Source organism: Lonchura striata, chromosome 1 (genome assembly GCF_046129695.1).
Source record: "Lonchura striata isolate bLonStr1 chromosome 1, bLonStr1.mat, whole genome shotgun sequence".
Lineage (NCBI taxonomy): Eukaryota > Metazoa > Chordata > Aves > Passeriformes > Estrildidae > Lonchura > Lonchura striata.
This window is the reverse complement of record NC_134603.1, coordinates 43,244,670-43,260,120: the sequence shown is the minus strand read 5'-3', so window position 1 is coordinate 43,260,120 and position 15,451 is coordinate 43,244,670. Positions and strand designations below refer to the sequence as shown.

Here is a 15,451-nt window from a genome sequence, read left to right as displayed (position 1 = left end):
CTAACTCCCAAACTGGTTTTCATTTTCAAGAGCTGATGGCAACAGCCGAGTTCTGAATTGTTCAGTTTTGGCAAGTTGGGCTCTAGAGATCAAAGAGTGATGGAGGTGAATTACTCGATACATCTGTGCTGGCAAAGTGCAACTATTTATGTCAATACAAGTATAGATCTGTGTCACCCAAAGAAAATACTGAATTTTATGGATATTTTAGAGAGAGATATTGTATGTATGTTTTCCTGAGGGAGTTCTCTCTGAAATTTCATATCTCCAGATTGTGTGCATAGATTTTATGCTTGAGGTAGACTCTAGCTTTAGCATATGGTAACAATATTAATTTATGTTTTGTAACTTGGCCATTCCTAAACAATCCTTCTCATCTGCTGTGGTTACTTTAAAAAAAAGGGAAGTGGACTGCTGTTGATTTTGCTGGTATAATTTTAAATCAGTGTGATCTGACTGAAATCAAAATTAACTGTGCTGTTCATTTTGGGAAAATAAACCAACCCTTTACTGAGCAGGAATTTATCTGTCCATCTAGTTACATAAATCTGTTTACAGTTATCCCTAATAACTTTCAGTGGCAAGGAGAGATAATTTTTTGTTGTGTTCCTCAAAAAATTGTTTCTTCAAATAAACGTGTTCCCATATGTTTTACATAGGTGTCATTTATTGGGTGGGGAAGGTAAAAGGTAATAAAAAATCCCCAAATATAGCCTGTAAAATTTGAAATTCAAAGATAGCATTGCTGATTTTTATAAATTATAGCCTTTCATAATAATTAACAGAACTAATCTTGGAAAAATGGAAGATAGGAAGTTATTTTAAATGGAGTTTACTAAAACATTTTTAACATACTCTTTTTTCTAAGTAATTCTAATTCTATCATTCATGCTAACAGTCTCTGAACACTCACTAAGGAGGTCTTATCTTCAGAAACCCAGCTGCTCTTCCAGCTCATAACCTAACAGTTTAGAGCTTAATAGTTGCTTTTTCTTTATTCCTTCACTCGGTCCTGGCCCTTGAGGAAGCCAATTTAAAGAATGGAGTCTAATTATTCTCCACTAAATGGAAATGCCTCCTGTAGGCTTAAAACTACTCTTGTTTCCGTTTTCTACTGTAGCAATAATGGTGAATCCTCTTTATTTGCTACCCAAATATTTTCCCTTTGTCTGTCATATTCTGTCTGTCGGGCTTGGGTTTTTTTCCCTCCCAAGCACCCAGTTTATTTTTAGCATTCTTTCCTGATACAGATTTTCAAGTGATCATGGATCTGATAATATTCATGGATCTTCTGCGCTCATGGAAAAAGTGGTTGCAGCTTTCCAAAGTTGTATATATGTACAAAGAACACTTTAAATTTAATTTTCTTTTACTGTAATCTCTGGTTTCCATAGGAGAAATGCCTGTTTTATTGTTAAGGCATTATTTTTTCACTAGGATCATCAGTGGTAACTTCACTTATATATCTTTCTGTCGTATTTTTCCCTTTCTTTATGTCTGACCCATTCAGAGAAAAGCAGTTGGACTTTATCCATAGAAATTAAGAAATAAATAATGACAATTTTATGTGGTCATGGACATTTTAATACAGTCACACTTTGGCACAGATTGATTTAAATTACTAAGTAACAGAATATGTTTTAAAGATTAAATTTATTAATTGTCTCATATTTATATTCAATTTCCTACAGAAAAGACAATTAATATTGTTTTTAAACAATATCTTGATTATCCTCTAAATAAAGCCTGTGTGTCAATTGTAGTATTATTTTTTGCTAACAAAGTGAATAGACTGTATAAGTTGTTAAGCAATTGTATAATTGAACACCATGTATTTAGATTTTTAATGCTTTTATTTTCTGCTTTTGGAAAATAGGCAATGACATTACTTACTAGATGGTTAGGTTCATCGCCATATTTTGTATCAAGCTGGTTTTAAATGGAAATTCAATTAAAACATAAAAAACAACATTTAAAATAGTTTCCTACTATCTTACTATTTTAAGCTACAAGGTATATGAAGAAAAATATAATGTACACAGTAAGTTTTAGAAAGGAAGTATCATTTGTTCTAAATAAATTAGGTTGAGTTTCTCTAATCACAGTGTCATTTTAAGTATTTTAAGCAGCAGATTTCAACCTCATGTATCTATTTCTTTAATCATGAACTACAGGAAACAGTTGGGGTTTTTTTCAAAACATTGAACAAACTAGATTTGGGTTGCACTAAAGAACTAGCGTGAAGTGAGGTATTCTTTCTGTATCTGTAGGAGAGATTACAGTGATGGAAAGCTATTTATTGTTTCAGTGGTTTCAATTCCAGTTGTTTTACCCACAAGAACAGTCCCTGTTTCTTGGTTTAAATTTGTTGTAAAAGATTCAAAGGAACAGAAGCAAAATAAATCAATACACCGATAATATTTTATTGAAAATTGAAGTGATTATAGGAATTAAAAATATGGCCTCTTAAAAATTCTGTCACAATTCCAGGTTTATTGTTCAAAGAGAAATGAATGAAAGTGCAAAATTAATAGAGGACTATTCTTTTTATACCTGCTCTACCATGACTTTGATGTTAATGGTTGCAGTGTTGAGATCAGATAGTTGTCAAACCTCTTCAAGATGAACTTTATCACCAAAATAAATAGGGGAGACTCCTGGATAATATCGTAGATCACCATAATAAAAATCTGAATTTCCCATTTCAACAAGAAGGTAATAGGAGTTGCAGTCATTTTGGGAACAGGAATAGGTTTATCATGGCAGGTCGTGTTGTATCTATCCTGTTTTAGGATGGGCATTTAAGTTTATCAGTTTCCATTCTTTAGGGATTTTTGAATGTCTTCTCCTCTTGTTAACTTTGGGGTTTGTGTGCACATGCTATTTCTGGGGTTTTTTCTTCAATTCTTTGACTCTCAAAATTTGCCAGAACACAGTAAAAAAAGAGTTTCTTTGAAGGAGAAGACAAAATCTGGGAAATTTGACATGTCAAGTTTTTATTTTGATGTAGGTGTTCTTTGTCTCAGGAGCTTAGCTGTTGCAGTGATTTGAATTATATAAACCTGCTATTGTTTGTTTTCTGCTGACACTTTGCAGCTCTTTTACATTGTCTTATTTGATAGTAAGCTTTGCTCATCATGTGGAAAAGATTGATCCAGGTGATTCTGTAAAGTCAGAACCTGTTTTGTGTTGCAACTTCTTTGTGTATTTTGACAAATTCTGCAAATAGATGAAAAATAAAAAAAAAAACAAAACTCAGTTATAAATCTCGTGACAAAATAGCCTTTCTCTTACCTGGTAAATTAATCTAATATCAGTTATCTTGGCATAACTGAAGTGCCATAGAGTGTATTCTCTCTTACTGTGGTGTTAATTACTTTTTCTTTCACTGCAAAAACAGGTTTAATATCACATGCATCTTATGATGGCCATTACTTATTGATAGCTGAATTGTCTGTGTTATTTGCTTATAAACACAAATCAAAGAAGATTACAATGTTTCTTCTAGGAAACATTGCTAAAGTCATGGGACTTAGCTACTTCCATTTTCTGCTCATCCCACTGAAGGATGGGCAGAGAAAATAGATTAACACTGGGCTACATTATTTCTGGCACATATCTGTGCAACTTCTTTTGAGTGTCTTCAGACTATCCTGGTGGTGTGCAAAGTATGACAAATCTTGGAAAACTATTTACTGCTTCAAAACAGAAGGTATGTCAACATACAAGCCAGCTTTGAACACTGCTGGAAGGCAGACTTGAACTGAGTCAGCAGAGAAGAATGGAAGAAAAGCTGCTTCATTTCTGGATCCATGCTAATGCTGGTTTACCTGGGCAGTCTTAGGTTACCAGGGACAATAATAGTAATGCAAGGCATTAAGAGTGGAAAAGTTTCTACAGCCCTTTCAGTTGAGTTTGCTGATCACCAAGACTAATGGGATCCTCCAGCTCTTCTTTCAGCTTTCACAGCTGTTTAATAAAGCTGTAAAAAAACAAAAACAAAATAAATAATATTTTCATTTATTTTAACTAGGAGACTTTTCTGTGTCACACAAAACATTTATTCAAGAGGCTGTTTAATGCAAGTACTGTACTATATGTTCATTAAAGCATGTATTATTTAGAAGGCTGACAAGTATAGCAGCATGTATTACCTGAGAGACCAGAATTCTTCTTGCAGGATATTGCAGTCTACCCATTAAACAGCAAAGTGTGTTCTTAGCTTTACCAAGAAGTACTTGTAACATAGGTGAGTCTGGCTCCTAAGAAGACATTACAATCTGGTATGAAGTTACATATGTGTGAATCTTTCTAGATCCAGGGGTCATCAGTGTCTCTTGTACAAATGCTCATTTAGATATCTTATAATCCATTAAAATGTGTTGTTGAGGAAGGTAGTTTTCATCTAGTTTCTGTGTAAAATCTGTTAAACTATTTCAGTTACCTTTCACAACCTGAAAGGCAAAATATGCAAGGCCTCCTGAACTGCATAGAAGGGGTATGATATGGTACAAATATTAGTGAAGCAGTGTATTTTCTTAGAATATGGCTGGATTTTTAGGTGATGTGGACTCAAGATCAGCTGAATTTTCTACCACAAGCTTTTCGATTTTGAAGCATTTGCTTGTGTTGGTTTATTTTTCCATCCGTATGACTCTTGGAGAAATAGGGAAGATAACCCCCATAACAGTATTCTGATTTTTTATTTCTTTTTGTAAAGTTTGCCCAAAGCAGACATCTGAGGAAATGTCTTCCAATCGTGATTCAAGCCTTACTAATGCACCGGTGCAAAGCAAGCTAGTCTCTTCCTTCCAGCAGCACACAAAGAAAGCACTTAAACAGGTAAGCTTGTATTGACTGATCATCAGTTGGCTTCCCTTTAGTGTCTCTGTCATTCCTATGTGAAAGGGATGTCAGCAGAATTTAAAGACTCTTCTAAAGATTTTTAGTGTTACGTTTAGTGACGTTTTGTTGGGGGTTTTGCTATGTTTTTAGCGAGGATGCATTCCTATTTGTTGTGAGTTTAAGGTTTTAAGTGCAGTAAGGATTTAAAGTCAAGACAATTTCAAGTAAGCAGAATTCTTTATATTAGTACACCCCTGCTTTTCCTATGTAAGCATTTGTGTTGAAAATTTTATATGAGGTTAAAAATAAATTTAAAAAAACTTTTTGAAAGAAGTGCTGCAGATAGGAAAGACTCTAGGTATACTTGTTCAGTTTTTCTTTATGATCTGTTAAATATTTTTTTTTCATACTGTATTTGCTACTACAGGGTACAAAAGTGGGGTCAGGTTATTTTTGTTAAAAGTAAATATGATTTGGATTATTTAGGTTCCACGTTAAGTACTAAAGCTTACAGAAGCAGCTGATTATTCAAAGTCACCTATTAGCTGAAAGCATGATAATGTGAAAATTATTTTCCAGCATTGCCAAATTAATTCAGATTACTGCCAGAAAAATGAAAAAGAAAAACTGAAAAACTAGAATTCAAAAAAACCCCTACCATTACCTCTTCTCCATTTTGAGTTCTTACTTTTCTAAAATGTTAAGATAATGAGATGATGATGTAATTTTTCTCAGAAATAGTTAGGGTTAATGGAGATCTTGTATTTCATGGGGTAGTTTATTACTGAGTGCTTTGTTTAGGCTCAAGTTATGCAAGGCCTGTGCACATCTCTAAACACTTCAGTTTTTCATGCAGGCTGAGTTTAAATAAAATAAAATTAATAGATGTTTATCATTCACATAGGGTTATGATGTATTTAGAGGCTTTGAGGACTGAAAAGGATTTTTGGATTGAGGTCTTACATATGTTTGTTCAGGAACATTGAACAGTGGGCACAAAACAGTTCACTAACCATTAGGATAGTTGTAAAAATTTACACTTCTTGGAAACTTAAATACAGATGCTTCGTGTTCTGTGAACTTCGTAGGGGTGGAGGGAGTAGGCAAAGGGGAGAAAAAGGAATAAAAAGAGCAAAGACACAAATGTTTGAACTTCTGTAATTGTTTAAACTCTACCATTTGTCACTTAGCTGATATGTAGCATTGAGAATAATTTTAAGAGGGCAAATTAATCAGAATAGCTTAATTAATATAAAAAGTCATAACATTGATGTGAATCTTTGAAAAAATTCCCTAAGGCAGTAGGGTTAAAGCAACATCCAAAAGTTAAGTAATCAATAGAAAGAAATTAGTTTCAATCAAGTTGATGGTAATTAGATCCTGTACTTCAGAGTATGACAGTAGCAGTATAGCTATCACCAGAATGTTTTCTCTATGCACAATGTGAGACAAATGGACATTTGTATAGTGGAATAGTATTTTTTTGCTTTGTTTTCTCTTAAAGTTTCAGGTGTTGGCTACTGCCATGTATACACATTGCAGGTTTGATTTGGTATTGTAGTAGAGGTGAATAAACCTTAACAGTAATTTTATTTATAAAATTGCTTTTGAAAATTTATTCTTTTGCTTTCTAATCTTTCAATTGCCCTTATGGATGCATAGTACCTAAAATTCATACAAAGAACCTGTCAGACCTTTGAATGCAGAAGAAACTTTTAGACCCAGTACACTATGCCGCACTCTTACAACTGATACAAACGTACTGATTCCCTGCTAAAGTAGCAGAGCATGAGCCATTACCATATTCTCAGCAAGTGCTTATAATATATAAGTGTATATATACTGTATATAATATACTGTAATGGGGGTCTTCCTTAGCTTTTGCTTTTTATCTACTGCAAAACAGTCTTCAAAGAATGAAAACCTACAAGATAGTTTTCAGTTTCCTGCTCAATTTATTTAAAACCAGTGTGTTCTTCACATTACTTTGATCTTGTGTGTATTTATTTTGTAACCTCTAAAAATAAAGTGAGAGGGAAGTTGACGATGTGTAGTTCTGTTTGAAGATCTTAGCTGGAAATAGAAGATTTTCTCTACGGTTTATCTACTTATTAACTACTCATATGTAATTCTCTTTAAATTATTATGTGCTGGATTTACATATGATTTGCTTTTTTAATGAATTCTGGAGATATATTCCTGGGCTTAGATTGCAAAGAACAGTCTCATGTTTGGCTTGTAAAAGCCTGCATTTCAGGATGTTCTCATGAATGAAATTAGTAACAATGCTCTGCAAGGTGTATGGAAGAAAGGGCATTTTTTGAGCTGTGGCTCTTGGTTTTGATTTCTCTCAGGTAGCAGTGGATTTGGGATGTTTTGCAGAGACTAAGGAGGTGTGCAGTTGCAGTGGATTTTCATAAGCTCTGTGTCACAGATCAGCCCTTATGTCCTCACCTTTCAAAGGCTGGGCTGCCGTTTTGGTCTGGAAACTTTCTAGCTTCATCACCTTCCATGGTGTCCTTGTTGGGAAAGAGATTTTGAGTGTTTTATCACTGAGTGTGTTTCATGCTTCCCTTTGGTTTCTAACAGAGTTTCAGTTTTCTCTTGTAAAATGCTTTACACTTTGCTCTGAGTGTAATGTCCCACAAACCAGTTCCTGTTCATGAGGGTATAGACCAAAGAGCTTATGGTGTAGAGCTGCCTTTTATGCTTAGCTTTCTGATGGCAGATTTTACAGATTTCTGTTTTCCTTGCGCTGTTGGAAGTGCTTGGGCATGTGTGCCCAGCTATTGCTGATCTTGTACCTTTGAAAAGAAGGTTTACGGCACGCTATCACACGCTGATTTCCTATCAGTACTGATCAGTTCCATACTGATTTACCTCATTTTCACACTCAAGAGAGTTTTGGCATGCAGACCCATGTAAGGACCTCTTCCTGGGAAAGTACTGAACTACACCTGCATCTGCTAGCAGTGGTACATGGTCACACTACTGTGTGCATTATTCTTGCTCTGGACGAGGCTAATTCCAGTATGGACATCAAATCATGGCATAGTATCTACATGCTTCTCTCTGGTCCAGTTTCTGTTCCATTGACTTGAGGTGATACTTTTTTGTGGAAGTCTTCGCTGTATACAGATTTATCTGTATCTGACAAGATGTTCTTGGAACATTTCTCAGAAGAAACAATCATACCTGCAAACTGGCCTCACATAGGTAACACTGAGAATGTGTGAGTATCCAGGACATTGAGGTGGTGTTAGTCTATGTTGGACTCTGATAGCCAAGTGTAAGAGCACCTTGCTCGTCAGTGCACCAGGTGTTCCCTGGGTCAGTACCAAGAGAGGAGAAAGAACTTGAAGATGCGCTCTAATGGTGTCTGGGATGATAGTAGACCTCCCAGACGTGGAAGAAAATCCTGCCTCCCTTTTGGCACTTTGGAATCAGCACCAAGAAGGGTACCCATAAATTTTCTGTTGGGAGAAGAGAAGGATACTCCATTCAGACTCAGAATCTGAATACAGAACCAGGACATGTCTGAGACTGTGCTGGGCATCCAGATCTCTTGTAGAGACAGAAACTCCAGAGACAGCAGCCAAGTGGGTTTGGGAGGAGAGAAGCTCAGGAAATAAGGGAATCAACACAAGGTATGTCACTGCCATGGTTTGTTTTGTTTTCCTTAACTTTGGGCTTTGTCTGCATGCTTGGTGGCTGGGTTAATATATGTGCCACTATATAATTCATAAAGTGGGTAGATGCAGTTTTTTTAATGAGAAGGAAGGCACCCATTTTAGGATTTGTTTTTATAAGAGAAATGGCAACTCCACCCCCTTTTTTTTTCTAGTAGATGCTGTCACGCCCCAAGCAGTAATAGAGCAATGGGGAAATTAGGGTTTAGCTCATGTATTGTTTCTGAGTTGTAGGATATTAGATATGTCCAGCTCCAAATAATATTTCAAGCTGACATTTCTACCACAGCTGTTATTCTTATTTAGAAACCAACCTACAAGAGATTAAATTTCAGGATGGTTAACACTGTAATTTATGCCTGATTTACCCAAATTCATATAAGTAGTTTATCAAGATCTCTTTGTTTCTTTTTTTTTTTTTTTTTGACATTTGGACATAGATGTCCCAATGCCTAGGTTGGTACTGAAGGCAGAATCCTGATCTCACATTATGCTGGTGTGAATTTGCTTTCCTGTCTTCAGTTCACACTGCTTACCATTCTTTGCGAGAAGAGCAAACCCACCAGTCTTGCTCTCTCCACACTCATTCTGTTAAGACTTCTTTCCTTGACTACAGCCAGATGCAGGTTATCTTGAAGCATTTTGCTGTCCATAGGAAGTAATCCACTATGAGACTATCTGTGGTGTCTCTCCTTTGACTCATTTGAGCAACTACTCCCTCACATGCTGTAATATAAGCCTGATACATTTGCCTGCGCTGCTTTCCCTTCCTCACTCCAAAGAAGCAAAGGTGACAGAGGAGATCATTATGATTTTGTCCTAATCACTTAGAATTTAAGTGCAGGGTGTCTTCCTGAAAGGCTCTGAAAATCCACTGTGAACTGAGAGGTATTTTTGTACTGACTTCCTCGTTATAGAGAGTTTGCTGCAGTTGCTCAGTGTCTCACTTAACCACCTTCTTATGTTTCATTTCAGATGCAACAAATGTACCAGTGCCACAGTTGGAGAATTCTGGCTCCCTAGCTGAAGCATTTGATCAGATGTATGGCAACATAAGTGATGATTCTTGACAAATTTTCCTGACAACAAATGGAAAAGAAGGAAAACATGTTGCTTTTTGACTTCTAGAAAGACATGGGAAGGGACACTGGAGTTTACAAAATGCATTCCGGAAAATGGAAGTTCGAAGACGATAAAATAAACTGATTTTCTGATTGCTGAGACAAGTCTAGGGAAGAGGACAGAGAAACTATGGCAGGGAGACTGCATAATGGGGAAAAGAAGCTGGGAGAGCAAGAGTTCCAGCAGACGCTGTTCAGGGAGTACATGCATTGCTCGAAGGCTGGCTGCACGGTATGTCCCTCTAAAGGTCCCTATGCATGGGCAGCATGCACCAGCTGCTCAACACAGTGCTTTGGTAAGACCCAAGACAATGTTTATGAGATTCTCTTCTGGGTCATCCCTGTGTCCTCAGCCCTTACCTGTGATGGAAAGAAAGGGACAGAAATCCACACTATCCTTGCTTTTTACCACTTTTGTAATAACTGCCTCCCAGTTGCTGGAGCATTCTGTTTGTTTGCACAGCATGCTTTTTACAGTGCTCCTGCACCTTTTCTATTTTAATAAATGTATTTTAGAGAACTTCTTATTCTGAGAACTAACTAAAGAATTTTAAAGCAATTTTACGTATTGAAGCGTAGTTGCCCCTCTATCTCATTGTAGAGCAGTATCCCTCATTTAAAATATGTCCTAGCATGAGCATTACCTTTGTTTAAACCTGACACTGTGACATATTGAAATCTTCTTCCCAAATATAGGTTGAACATGTTCTCTTCTGTTCTGTAGATACAGTGGCTTTTTCCAAGGCTCAAGTAGTCAAGCTGAATACAGCAGCTTAGTTCTTAGTTGCATTTATCTGTTAATATGTTTCTGTAAGTAGTCTGTGCCTAAAAAAGCTGGGGGAACTATTTCAGATGGATTGGTCATTGCTGTTGTATTAATGAAAATAAAATCACTAGAGACTGGAGTCCAAGTTAAGCTTTTCCAGTGGAGTTACATGATTTTTACTTATAATAGCAGTGAATATCTAAGTGAGTATCTTCTTTTGGTCCATGTGAAAAGAACAGCTTTTGATTTAAATAATTTGTAACATGAAATGATATCCAGGTGACAATGAATCATGCCTTGATTTTGAAGTGCATCCTAGAAAGTATTGGTCTTTTCAGGGAAAGGCAGGATTTGGAAGAGCTCACAATTCTTCAGAGCTCTAGGAAACCTCCTACAAAATGTTGACAAGCAGTTATCTGCAAATGGTGTTCCAGGAGATGTTGAGTAGGCCCCCAGAAGGCTGTGTTCTCAGGATGTGTGGGCAAGCAGAATACCCAGGCTGAAAGAGGATGTCAGGCAGAAAGACATCACACTGCTTACATTGGGGCACTGTTAATTCTCATAGTAGTAATATGAGAGGATTTTTTTTATCTGCGGAGTCTAGCCATGAAGCCTCTGCTGTATGCTCTGGCCCCTGTGCAAAGTATGTTTGAAAATCTGACCTCTTGGAAAGTGTTGATTGCTGTTTTAAGATTTTGTATTGACATTGCTATCTTTATTTTAATTTATTTTTAAACTGCTTTCTACAAACTGTTGCCTTACCTATATGTGCTTTGTTGTGCTAAAGAACTCATTTCCCCATAAAACACTTTTCAGCTGATGGATGTTGTTAATTTAATACTACACAAACCATAAAAAAACCCCAATTCTTCTCTGTGTTAAAAAGCTTTCACTGTGTTGATGCATATGGTATCATCATTCCCATTCACATGCAAGTCAAAACAGACATTGAATACATCACATGGGTTTTTTGTCCTTTTTTTTCTGTGGTTGGAAAGCACCAAAAACATTTACTTGGCAGTCTGTCGTGATCTGCAGCAACTGTAGCTGTGACTGCATTATTGTAGTCCTGTAGAAAGGAGTGTTTGCTTTAGGTGTACAGACACACATGTGAACAGACAAATCTCCTTGTCTCTGCCTCACAAAGATCCAAGCACTTCAGTTCAGTGTTGGTTAGTACATAGGTAAATATTCAGTGTTAATGTGTACTGTAGTCCTACAGAAAGACCCTGAGCCCTACTGAGACCTGTGAACAAATATGCAGCAAGACATTATTTTTATTCTGAATACAGATGTAAGTATCACAACATAGGAGGATGGCATGGGACATGAAGAGATATTTATATGAGAACATATTAGCATTTCTTTGAAAATAAACTCCAAGTGTCCAAACTTCCATCCTGCTGATTCTGACACTACTCTTCATCTCCAGATGACCAGTTGTGTACTCTTGGCACCATACTGACATGTGTAGTGTACTAGTGTGGTTGGAAGTAAATTAATTTGCTTTGCAAATGGCACTTTGTGCTTTCTGGTTGTTTCCATAGGACATCTTTATTGTGTTCTAATCTTATGGTTGCATGCTTATAACTGAGTGCTTTGTTTATGTTTAATATAAGAATTAGTAGCATCTAGGAAATAATTATGGGTTTACTGTTAATGATTTGTAGTGCTTACTGTTGTAGTTTAGCTGCTTTGTCTGTCCATGAAACAGGTTGCCACTGAGAAATTTTAATTTAACTGAGACATGGGAATTAAAGGCTCTTAATTTTGCTAACAAAATGAGGGAAAGAGAGAAGACAAAGACTGAATTTTGTGCTGGTGTTAAGTGAATCAGTGATAAACCATAAACCTGTTTCATCGTTGTCAGTTTGGGATCCATAACCATGATGTAGTCTTGTTATTTATTTTGTGCAAGAGACTTAGCTCAGTGTATCATAGCTTGAGTTTTCACATGGCAGAATTTAGGAATTCCATAGCTTTACATTTCTGATCCATAATGTGTGAAATTTCAAAGGTTATGTTTCATTACATGAGTTTCAGAATGTAGTCTTGACATTTATGGAACAAGTAGAAATCTGGGATGATGTTGCTTAATGCAGCCAAGTGTTACATGTCTTTGTTGATAATGACTTAATTTTTAACATTCTCAGTGTATCACACATTTAAGCTCAAATGAAAGTGGCTTTCTGCATTAATGGTTTATCTGTGTGCTCCATTTTTTCATTCTGATTTTAAAAGATGTGGTAAAGAAAAATAACAAAAAAAAATTGCCCAGCAGCAGTAAAAATCAGAGCACAGAGGCTGACATTTCGCTTCTGGTGCTCTTTTTGGGACATATTTTGCCCCCATCTCCAGTTATGTTTTAGTTTATGTTGTTTCGTTTCATTCCTACTTGAAAGATGACTTTATGAGTTTTCACTGAAGACAGTCAACCACTGTGTCACATAGGTGAAGAAGTCTTTCCTGTGTTAAGATCAACTAAACATGAAATTACTATTTCTGAGAGCATATAATGGCATTCATGAAACCTCCAAAATACTGCTATACTCCACTAGGGATTGAAACTCCCTGAAAAACAAAAGGAACCTTGCTCTTGTCACCTCTTTATTTTAAAAAAAACCACTTGGAATTAGAAGTTCACTGTTAGTTTCATGGTGTTTTTCTTTTGCCATCTATCTTCAGCGTTTATGTTTTCTTAATTTTCATATTTTTATTTTATTTTGAATTCTTTGGATGAAAATGGATTGATAGTTTACTTAAAGATTTTGGCAATAAAAATAACTTCATTAAACCAAATAATTATGCCAAGCACTGTATAATGACCATGGCAGTGTTATTCAACAGATGGTCACAAGTTCATTTTTATGAATGGGAATACTGGGAATTCTCCATACTCATTATGTGCTAGAGATCCACAGATGTCCTTTGCAAATCTGCTTGTGAAAGGCTGGATGTAAGTATTATATTTTGGTGGTAATTTTAAGAGAGCTTGTAATGTTTTAACTTGTATATTACATGAACTTTCATTTCCTTTCAGGTTTTTTTATTTATTTGTTGTACAAATAGGATGGTAGTAATGCCTTATAGAATACTTCAACAGTCATGAGTTCTAGGTATTTAAAACGTGCAGCTTTTTAAACTCAAGCATTTAGCATGAAGTGATTGAATGCATTTGAAATGTAAACATAGCATCTCATTAAAGAAAAATATGCTTTATTTAAGCTATCATATGCACTACATGTGTTTTTTTCTAATTTAACATAGTGAAAATGACACCTTACCATTTGGTGAAATCATTATCTGTTTCTTCCAGTTCTGTAGGAAGTCCAGCTAGGAGGTTATATATCTCTAAATATGGATGAGATAGAAAAGGTTGTGTCCGTGAAAGATGACAACATATTATGTGTTAGTTACTGTTTCTGTATCTACAGTGATATCTGGAACCATTTTTCTGTGGAATAAGTTACAACATCTCTCATTTTCTTCAGTGCTAGTTACAAATTTGATTTATTTGGTCATGGTGACTAGGAAAGCACTAAATTAGCTTGGCGCACTGAAAGCTCAGTATAGCAGGCATTTGGTGCATGTTTCACTTGGAGTAATCTCATTGACTTCCCAGCTAAGTAGAATTAATCTTGGGTTACAAGATTCTTGTCTTATCCTGCAGTAGTCTTGTATTCTAAAATGAATGTCCCTCAGGCTAGGTATAGAGAAGTTATATATTTGTCCTCAGTGGAGACTACAGAGATTGTCCGTCTTCTATACTTAACTCCTTCTGGTGTTTGGCTTTCCTTGTAACTGGGTGTCAGTCAGCAGTTTCTCCTGCTGCTGGGTTGTCTTGCAAAGACTTGTCTGTCCAAAAATTTGAGATCCTGCAGCTTCAAATTCAGAGGAGAAATATACACAAAATTGTTGTGATGAGCTAGGCATATCACAGCAAGAATGTCTGCGCAGAATCTCAGCCATCTCTTTACCCTGCAAATCATATATTAGATTATTTACTTGTTACCTTTGTACCCTCTTCCCCTGTCTTATATCTTTCATTTGACAAATGAAAAGACAGAGAGTTGTAGGGAAGGTTATGTGTCTATTCTCTGTAAACAGGGTAATTCACTGGTAATTCATTAATTTTGTGTTAAAAGTTTTACTTAGATTTAACATCCGTATTGTGCGGGGTTGGGTTTTGGGGTTTGTTTTCTCTTTTTTTTTTTTTCTTTTTTTTTTTTTTTTTTTTTTTTGTTCTACAGCCTGTTTTTCAGTGTGTGTAGCTCTACTGTCAGCTTGATTTTCAGACTTAACTTGGGCCCTTTTTAGTGACCAGTTCCTTGCTCTGGGAAACTGGAGGAGCTGGGGAAAAGACTGGCAGTGAATCAATGTATGTTAGGGAAAAAGAAACCCTGAAAAACAAATGTTTGTCAAAGGGAAATGATGTCTTTAAGGCTTTTGCTTGACCCTCGTAGATAGAGTTGCTTAGGCTGTAGCTCCAGGAGTGTGCTATGCCTCAAAGTAAATAGTTCTGGTGACTTTGTCTGCTCCCAGCTGTATTTCCTCATCTTACTGTCCAGGGAGTGTCTTGCATTAGTGCTCCATGGGCATGAGTTGGCCTGTGCTCCTGGCATCTGGCAAATGCCAGATCAGTTGCATAAATATGTGCTTAAGACCACAGGGGGCCTGCCAGTAACAGCAAATAAGGTAAGTGGTGCTTCTGACAAATACTGGGTACTGCTGCCCCTGCTCCAGCAGCGCTTGTGTCACCTGAGGTGTGAAAACACTGCGTGTCTGTCACTGGTGGTGGATACACTGCTGGCTCCTTTCTCTCCCTCATGGGAGTTCAGTCTATGCATTGAAAATCAACTGCGAGGCTTGACAAAGAATCTGCCTCTGCCACAGTGGCTGCATAAATCATTAAAATGGTGTTTCTGTATGGATGCTGGCCACAAGGCTATGAAACCTTCGTGAGAGGTGGAAATGGTCTTGGAAAGTCAGGAGGAGGCAGGTGGACAACAAGGAACATTGTTTGGGCTCTA

General features: G+C 36.5%; 1 protein-coding gene across 4 annotated transcripts in view; it reads left to right on the top strand.

Moving 5' to 3' along the window:
- Positions 1-15,451, top strand: part of ASXL3 (ASXL transcriptional regulator 3) — a 126,622-nt gene that overhangs the window by 63,240 nt on the left and 47,931 nt on the right. For 3 of the 4 annotated variants that reach the window (XM_021525717.3, XM_021525719.3, XM_077783773.1), the window contains one exon: positions 4,721-4,842. In XM_021525717.3, coding sequence (XP_021381392.2) covers positions 4,721-4,842 — 122 coding nt within the window. Of the gene's footprint in view, positions 1-4,720; positions 4,843-5,972; positions 8,493-9,509; positions 9,888-15,451 lie in introns of those variants that run through there. The other variant, XM_021525721.3, reaches the window with a different exon arrangement.